Genomic DNA, 8911 nt, shown 5'->3' with positions numbered 1-8911 from the left:
ACGTTTATTGGTTGTCTTCTCAAGAACATTTCCAGTTGATCACAGATTTGGGCATATTATCTAAATATGTCCTTCAGACGAGCCTACACAATATGGTCAAAAACGAACAAACACCTTGTAAAGTGCAGCTTTCTTTTTTTATATTTTGGTTACAGAGTTTTCCAGATCTGTTATACACCTCCGTAACCCCCAAGCTCCCTATCCCAGTCCTCTTCCACACTTTTTGATACACTTGATACTGTTTTTATATCCTCTTCTTCTTTTTCTTCCTCCACCTCTTCCTCCTCATCGGCAGGCAGGTTTACCACCATTCCATCGGCGCTCATCCTCACCCTTTCATCCTCCCGCAGTTCCTCCCTGAGACGCTGCACACTCCCACACAGTGCTCTCACTCTGGGGCTGAACCACACACGCGTCAAGGGTACGCAAATGCTGCCGCCCTGCTGGTAGACAGGCTGCAACTCGCATGCATCCCCATGCTGCACAGCTTCCATAAATGGAGGACCATAGAAATGTGCATTGTTGTTGGAGTCCATGTTCAGTCTGCTGATCCATTCCTGTTTTAGGTGTTGTGCCTCATACAGAACTTCATTAACCAAAGTCTTCTGGTAGATGTTGTTATCACACAGACTCGGATACACCACCTTATACAACTTAATGAGGAACAGCAAAGAAAGATGAGGTGTGAGAGAAATAAGCAGTTTTCAGACAAGTTTTTTTTTTAGCTTAAACTTGTACGTTTTAAAGTTGCCATGAAGTTAATTTCATTTTCTAAATGCAATGTAGAAATTGATCTTATTGCGAAGTATTCATTCATATGTTTAATTTTTAATCAAATATCTTAAATATCTCAATCATTTTGTTTGTTTAAATCCCAACTTCCATTTCATTTTGTAGTGAGAGTCATTTTTACTATGAAAACATTCAGAACGTCTTACCTAGTTAAAAAAATCATCTATAAAATTAAAGGTAGGGTATGCAATTTTCGGAAAATGCTTTGAAAGCATAAGATCCCACCCTCCCTTCAGAGCGTTCTCCAAAGCCACGCCGCATTCAAAACACATGAACGGCAGGGAGCAAACAAAAGCGTCACAAGAGACGGCGTAAAACTACCTCATGTCTCAAATAATGAACTTAAAGAGCTCTGACCTGCACCACCTGACTGCTGCAGATTAATTTCAGTGTTGATAGTGCCGCCAATGAAAAGCAAAAATTTGAGTCACAAACCGCTCTGAGTGTAAGGTCATGGGTTTTCATCTCTTAAAATTAAAGGTGATAAAGAGGATCTTTTCGTCGACTGAGAAACCAAATACTGTTAGTGAGTTTTTGAAATGAGCGCATGCGTAAGAACAACCCCCCTCCTTCACAGCTCATTTCGAGAGAACGCCTCTCAAAACTCGTGCACGAGTATTGTAACACGAGTGTTTACCACCGGCATTCGCTGTGTCGTGTTAGTGGATTCATTATGTCGGACTCACCGCAGGTAACTCATAATCTGCAGTTGTTACTCCTGTCTCCTGACAAAAACATTGCATGCAGCGCCTGTGGAGTGTGGAAAGTTACTGGAGCGCGCAGCCGCGCTCGTCTCTCTCAAGGAACGTCACGGCAGTGATTGACAAGCCAGAGGGCCAATCGTGTATGCGATGATCGCGTAAACGATTGGCTGATGTTTTTAAGGCCCTACCTCGTGCACAGATGATGTATATTAATGTTATTCCTTTCAGTGCACCTAATAAATAGTCTTTTATCAGTTAGTAAAGACAGTTTCAAGTAATATTGCAAAAATGTATAAAACAAAACATCCTCTTTAGCACCTTTAAGGTAGTCATGGCATGAACGCAGCATAAGCTTGTTGTTTTGGTTCAGGAGGAACTGTAAAAGTCTAACTCTGCATAGCATGAAACACGCTGATGACGTGTGATGTCTGCATGAGCAGGGTGCACGGAGGAATGAAAATACATACTTTAACAGAAGGGTAGGACATCGAATCATTGGATTCGGACTGAATGCAATGATTGGACAAACATTTTATGGTCCTATGCCTTCCACAGATTATATAAATACATTTAGACCACTTAACTTGGTGATTGCTATCAGGATGTGAAGAGACTTTCAACAAGCATAACAAAAAATGTTTCTGGAACAAATTGCCTACCCACTCAGCCTTTAAACTGAAAATGTAACAACTATTAAGAGGATTTGCCAAACCACCTACTGTTCTGCATATTGTTCCGAATCCGAAGATTGCAAATATTAAAGTCGGGGTGTAACGGAAGTAGCAACAGATCTTTTCTTCCATATTGTGACATACATCTGAGTGAAACGGATTATGAAAAAAGACGGGAAAAAATGTAGGGTGGGATTGGGCTCAATGCATTAGTTGTTGATTGGATGGAGAAAGATCTGAAAGCGAGCTTGCAGTCCAAAAGGGGCGGGATTTAAACAAAATAATTGAAGATTGGAATTGAAGAAAAGTCTGTCATCCCACCAGAAGATCAAGTTGTTATTTTAATTAAAAATTATGTGATCAAAAAGAAATATATGCAAGGATCCGTTCATGGCAACTTTCTCACTTCAGTTTTTGCTGCGCCTTTTAGCCCTAAAACTAAACTAAACTGCGATTGCTTTGGTGCAAGTGATAAAATAATGATTTAGAAAGTATATGATGATGATAATTGCTTTAAACAAATAAGAAAATGCAAGTGCAACAAAATAAAAAAATACAAATTTCTCACCAGCTTGTACACTGAAGGTTCCAAGCGTTCAGCATTGCTCGTGGACCAATTTATCCCATCAAAATTCCTCTGGAACACACCAATCTGTGTGCAGAATCCCACATCTCTCCAGTGACCAAGAGCTTCTCCAACTCCAGTGAATTGCACAGAGTAACCATATTCTCTACAAACTCTGTGAGCCCTGAGGGAGAGAGAGAATTGGGACATTTTTTTTTGTTTAAAATTGATCCGTAAATCAGCACTGGAAAATGTTTACACTAGATACTGAACATTTGCTTACCAAGTCTGAAACTCATCTCTGGTCCATTCGAATTTGTGATCACAGTCTCTGAAGCCTCTCAGTCCCGGTAGCAGAGGGTTGAATTCTGCATTGGGTGTGCTGACAATCACGGCACCTGGTGCCATGTACCCAAATACCACCTCTGAAAAGCTCTCCACCTCCTCAAGCTCCAGATGTTCGATTCTCAAAGGGGTAAGAGATGTTGACAAACTCAAGTAGAACACAATTTTCAAATAATGTTTAGCTTATATGCTTGAAAAACAAAAGATGTGGCACACTTACAGCTCAACACATGTCACAAGATCAAATCCTCTGGTGCACGGCTCCCGCTCTGTGACAGACCCCTGGTACAACTCAATGGTCAAAGGCCCGTCACTTGGCTGAAGATAATCACTCACAAGTGGAGCCAATGTATGCCTGGCAAGAAAAGAAAAAAAGAAAAATCACACAAGATGGACGAACACAGGAAGCCAGATTTGCATTTTTGAGATGGCCCAAAGTACATGAAAACCCCTTAATTCCAATTTTGTAGTATAAAACGTTGGCCTTATGAGATTGTTCTGGCATTTAATGCCATCTAACACTACACAAAAATGGGTAGTTTGCAGGCAAGTTGCCAAACTTACATTCTTTTCAGGAGGACGACACTGTTGATATCAACTCCCACTAGTAGCTGTATACCGTTGCGATGAAACTTCAGTTTTTTCAGTAAGCGACATTCAGCGCATCCGAAATCGATGACCTGCGGACGGAGTCACGAAGGAAGAGATCAAATCCAGGTAGGAACATATAAAAAGACTACCGATTAGCAGGCTAGCTCAAACGATACGTCAAAGGCCATCGCAACTTAACTTTAAAATGCAAGTTTGACATTTATTTACCTTTCTAGGTCGGTAGGTTTGCACGTAATCGATAACAAACTGGTATCGCTGCATGTACAGCGGGGGAGAAAACGGTGTGGTCATGGTGAGTGTCTCGGTCAGGACTGCTCGGCTGTCAGTCCTCCTCATTAAACACAAAATCGAAGTGATGCTTCAGCTCAGCTGCGTGAATCCTTTTAGAAATCCGTTTGTTTACTCAAACACACTCACACATCTTTACCAGCGGCCATTAAAGCAAATGTATTTTTAAAAAAATATTTTGGACCGTTGAGCGGCAAAATATCTTTTGGTCCCGTGAACCGTTTCCATACGAAACTATTTGATTATAATTTCATCCCCATTCTGTCCGGAATAAAACGCACACATACAAAATTAATAAATTGATGGAAAATATTATTTTAATTATTTTATCTAACTTGAACAATAGCCTAAAGTTTCCGCTAAGAAAAAATGTCCATTACGAACAAAATGCATTTGGCACAGCAACAAGGAACACTGCAGCAATATTATGATATTCATTTACATTATTGTAAATTGGCTTATTCATTTGCAGTTACTTGTCGTAGTCAGTTGTAATTCGTGTTTTGAGTCGCAAGATGGCGCCTATTAAGTTAGCTAATAACTTGCGTTGGTGCGAGATGATGACGGACATCGTGACGCATACTAGTATGGCAAGCCGTTTTGACTTTTATTCACATCTCAGGATATGAATTCTTGATATCAACAATTCAGTTGATATCAGGAATTACATTTCCACTAGTAACAATGTTACTTCTTGACATCAACATTTGAATTTCCACTAGTAAAATCTAGAATTCTTGATATCTGTAATTGTATTTTCACTAGTGAAATGTCACCATAGGAAAAAATGAACATTTTTACTAGTAGCAATTCAATTGTTGATATCAAGAACTGACATTTCAACTAGTGACAATTGAATTCTTGATATCAAAGAAATCATTTTACTAGTAATGTAATTATTGATATCAAAAATTATTATTTTTACTAGTAATGCAACATTGAATTTGAATGACAGCCTATGGTGACTAGTGAAAATACAATTACAGATATCAAGAATTCTAGTTTTTACTAGTGGAAATGTAATTCCTGATATCAAGAATTAGCATTTTAACTAGTGAAAACTGAATTGTTGATATCAAGAATTCATTTCCTGAGAATGAATAAAAGTCAAAACGGCTTGCCATATACTAGCCTACTCTTATCTACCACAGAGAGATATTATAGTAAAATTAGTAAGAGGTTCCGAATTCAGCAGTGCATTTCAAAACCTTGCTAAGTTGTGAAATTTTCGCTTAGTTTATGAATAGTGAATTCAGACATAGGCATCCGACATTGGTATGCGCGTTTCTAACTTCAGTAACTTTTGAAGAGAACACTTTACAGTCATAAAACCAACTGTAAAGTGTTCATATAGGTGTCAGCTATGATGCACACATTTTATATTTTTGTGTTAAAATTGCTATTTTTCACTAGTGTAAATGGGCTCATACAGAAATATGCCATGATTTAAAGCTCAGTAACATAATATAGTCATAAAACCAACTGTAAAGTGTTAATCTACATGTCAGCTATGATGCACACCTTTCATATTTTTGATATTTATTACTGTCAAATGATGTAAAAATGGCTATTTTTCACTACTATATATGGACTCATACATAAATGTCATAATTTAAAACTCAATAACATTTGAAGGGAATAATTTAAGTCATAAAACCAACTGTAAAATGTTCATCTTCGTGTCAGCTGTGATGCACACCTTTTATATCTTTGATATTTATTAAAATATACTGTCAAATCATATGTAAAAATGGCTGTTTTTCAGGACTATATGGGAAGTGTGTGATTTCAGCCAATGTGACCATTTGGGAGCACATATAGCAATACTTTATTCAACTGCACTATTATGTAACCGAACTTGCACCGAGTGCATTTTCAGGTTTTAACAACCACATTTTCGGCAAAGTCCTGCTTTGTGAACGGAACCAGTCTGGATAACTTGTTGTCTTTCATGTCTGTTAACGTCTAATCTCCTCTGTTTTAAACCCCAAAAGCATTTTGATTTTCCGACAAGGCAGCATAACAGATTGCGTTTTGGCTTTTTGAATTCTCTCATGCTGCATTTTCGGATTTGGTGACCCTCCTATGTCTGTAACAAGGTGGTAAAACAACACAAAAAATAAGAAATAAATTGACCAAAAATAAGAAATTATAATGATATAGCAAGCAATACATACATACATACATATAATATAAAGAGAGGTTTTAATTTGATGTCACTTTATTTATTAAACATGTATGCTGAAATATTGGCAATATGGCAAAATATTAGTCGACCATTGAAAAACATGTGCACTTTATAGAAGAACACAAAGTCATTTCCACATATATTAAAAAGTTATTAAAAATGCTTCTCCTTTTATATTGCTTTCATGACCTATATGTATGTGAAAACTCAGGGCTCAAATATTCCACATGCTGCTATTTTGCAGTCCTGTTTGGGCCGTTCGTTGTAGGTGGGCACTGCCTCTAGTCTCTTTAGAACCGCTGTGCCTTCAACGAGTTGCCTGGGAGAGAGTGCAAAAGCTGTGACAGAGACTTTGGATTTTTGTATGAGTGTTAAATAGCAAAGGAATTTCCTGTGTATAATGTCTGCATTAATAATTTAAAGCCAAATATCAAGATAAGTGTTAATAACTTTGGCTTTCTTGTATATTTATGCAATCTATTAGGGTCATTACCCAAAAGCCACATATTTGTAGTCCATCCAGGACGCTGGCTGTAGTGTGATGTAGAACTGAGAGCCGTTGCTATGAGCACCTTGGTTAGCCATTCCCAGGATGCCACGCTTGTTGTGGGATATGACAAAACTCTCATCTAGAGTTTTAAGCACCAAAGTATGATTATGTTAAAGTATGAATTACATAATTTGTTTGCTACATAAATTTGTTAGTAAGAATGTACCCTCAAATGTTGGACCATAGATAGACTCTCCCCCAGTTCCTTTCCTTCCAGGTGAAATATCTGTAATTGAAAACGTATAAACATTTATATACAGTCACAGCTGTACTTACTGGTATTGTGTGTGTGCATACATGTATAACAGTTTAAAACCTTTGTATAGTTTTATTTTTAAATGTATTTATAAATGTATTAAAGGGTTAGTTCACCCAAAAATGAAAATTCTGTCATTTATTACTCACCCTCATGCTGTTCCACACCCGTAAGACCTTCGTTCATCTTCAGAACACAAATTAAGATATTTTTGTTGAAATCCGATGGCTCAGTGAGGCCTTCATTAATGTACTAAAAACATATTTAAATCAGTTCATGTGAGTGCAGTGGTTCAATATTAATATTATAAAGCAATGAGAATATTTTTGGTGCACCAAAAAAACCCAAAATAACAACTTGTATAGCGATGACCGATTTCAAAACACTGCTTCAGGAAGCATCAGAGCATAATGAATCAGCGTGTCGAATCAGCTGTTCGGAGCACCAAAGTCACGTGATTTCAGTAGTTTGGCGGTTTGACACGCAATCCGAATCATGATTCGATACGCTGATTCATAACCACCGAAGCTTCCTGAAGCAGTGTTTTGAAATCGGCATTCACTATATAAGTTTTTTTTTTTTTTTTTTGGCGCTCCAAAAATATTCTCATCACTTTATAATATTAATATTGAACCACTGTACTCACATGAACTGATTTAAATGTGTTTCTAGTACCTTTATGGATCTTGAGAGAGGAAATGTCATTGCTCCCTATGTAGGCCTCACTGAGCCATCGGATTTCAACTAAAATATCTTAATTTGCGTTCTGAAGATTAATGTCTTACGGGTGTGGAATGGCATGAGGGTAAGTAATAAATGACAGAATTTTCATTTTTGGGTGAACTAACCCTTTAAATTCTCATAAATGTGTATGTATTACTGATTCTTACCTCCACCCTGCAGCCAGCCATTTGGCACAACTCTGTGGAAAATTGAGCCCTTGTAGCTCAACTCAAGGTTACTCTTGGACAAACCTGCTTCTCCAGTGCATAGGGCCTTGAAGTTCCTGCACGTCTTTGGACACACGTCTGAGAACAGCTGGCAGGTTACATTTTAAACACTTTCAGAGTAGAGAACAGTGACACGGAAATACATTTCCACTATAACTAACCTCAACAAGAGGCAGAAGATTTCCTCACCTCAAACAACAGCCTGCCAAATGCCTCTCCACCGCTTTCAATATCCATATAAACAAAAGTATGCTGTGAGAAAGAGAGATGTTGCACACCTTGGAGGTATTATGAGAAATGTTAAATGGTTGTAGTAGCATAAAATAATTTTTAAAAAATTTTATTTACTTATTTATCTGGGTTATGTCTCAGTATTAATGTCAGTTATTATCAGTTATGTCTCGCTCCGTCGTTTGTTGTTTATTTACCCCTGTGTTCCGCAGGTTGCTGGTGTAATACTCCTCAGCCAGGGCCATATAAAGCGCCTGTGGTCGATGGAACGAAAACTTCCACTCTTTGTCTGCCCAGCTGGACAGTTTCCTCTCATCACCGAGCAACTGACCGTTTGCGAAGGACATTAGACAGCCGTTGTACTGCCAAACATCTCCTCTCAGCTCCTTGAGAAATAAACGTATTTGATTTATTCCTAAAACGCAGATATATTGAGACAAAAAGCAAGTGCCTTACCTTCTTTTTGTTTGCTAAATAGTCATGCCAGTCACATTCAAGAAGCGGGCGAATTGTTGGATAATCAAATGACTCCGGGAATTTATTTTTCAAACCCTGTAAGTGCAGACGTTATAGCTTTTGTGAACAGGTGTGCAGTCAGTAACTTATCGTTATTAGCACAGTTAGCCACGCCAACATGCAAAATGGTCAGCATCTAAAAACTTTACCTCTGCAATGCTTTTGGCTATTTGAAAATTATGTTTGTTTAGCAGACCGACGATCTCTAAATGTACAGCGGATGCCATGTTGTGTAAAGTTAAA

At 38.0% G+C, this 8911-nt stretch overlaps 2 protein-coding genes across 2 annotated transcripts; both read right to left on the bottom strand.

Moving 5' to 3' along the window:
- Positions 1 to 24: 24 nt before the first annotated feature.
- On the bottom strand, positions 25 to 4015 carry henmt1 (HEN methyltransferase 1). The gene is made up of 6 exons (XM_067383093.1): positions 3897 to 4015; positions 3642 to 3757; positions 3298 to 3432; positions 3016 to 3198; positions 2736 to 2916; positions 25 to 653 (listed from the first exon to the last, which is right to left on the bottom strand). The coding sequence occupies exons 1-6, from the start codon at positions 3978 to 3980 to the stop codon at positions 171 to 173; spliced, it is 1182 nt and encodes a 393-aa protein (XP_067239194.1). The 5' UTR covers positions 3981 to 4015; the 3' UTR covers positions 25 to 170.
- Positions 4016 to 6256: 2241 nt separating this feature from the next.
- On the bottom strand, positions 6257 to 8895 carry ppil6 (peptidylprolyl isomerase (cyclophilin)-like 6). Its single transcript, XM_067383092.1, has 8 exons — positions 8818 to 8895; positions 8609 to 8704; positions 8350 to 8538; positions 8111 to 8173; positions 7862 to 8009; positions 6882 to 6941; positions 6659 to 6794; positions 6257 to 6484 (listed from the first exon to the last, which is right to left on the bottom strand). The coding sequence occupies exons 1-8, from the start codon at positions 8893 to 8895 to the stop codon at positions 6373 to 6375; spliced, it is 882 nt and encodes a 293-aa protein (XP_067239193.1). The 3' UTR covers positions 6257 to 6372.
- Positions 8896 to 8911: the final 16 nt, after the last annotated feature.

Source organism: Chanodichthys erythropterus, chromosome 4, assembly GCF_024489055.1.
Source record: "Chanodichthys erythropterus isolate Z2021 chromosome 4, ASM2448905v1, whole genome shotgun sequence".
NCBI lineage: Eukaryota > Metazoa > Chordata > Actinopteri > Cypriniformes > Xenocyprididae > Chanodichthys > Chanodichthys erythropterus.
This window is presented reverse-complemented; position numbering and strand designations above follow the sequence as displayed.

What these genes read in the sequence shown, in the direction of transcription:
- ppil6 (XM_067383092.1), bottom strand. Translation starts at nt 8,895, where the DNA reads ATGGCATCCGCTGTACATTTAGAGATCGTCGGTCTGCTAAACAAACAT. An exon ending in GCAACCTGCGGAACACAGGG is followed by an intron (nt 8,174 to 8,349) that starts GTAAATAAACAA and finishes TCTTTCTCACAG; the next exon opens with CATACTTTTGTTTATATGGA. An exon ending in CTATGGTCCAACATTTGAGG is followed by an intron (nt 6,795 to 6,881) that starts GTACATTCTTAC and finishes TTAAAACTCTAG; the next exon opens with ATGAGAGTTTTGTCATATCC.
- henmt1 (XM_067383093.1), bottom strand. Translation starts at nt 3,980, where the DNA reads ATGACCACACCGTTTTCTCCCCCGCTGTACATGCAGCGATACCAGTTT. An exon ending in AGAGATGAGTTTCAGACTTG is followed by an intron (nt 2,917 to 3,015) that starts GTAAGCAAATGT and finishes TCTCTCCCTCAG; the next exon opens with GGCTCACAGAGTTTGTAGAG. An exon ending in AACCTTCAGTGTACAAGCTG is followed by an intron (nt 654 to 2,735) that starts GTGAGAAATTTG and finishes TTCCTCATTAAG; the next exon opens with TTGTATAAGGTGGTGTATCC.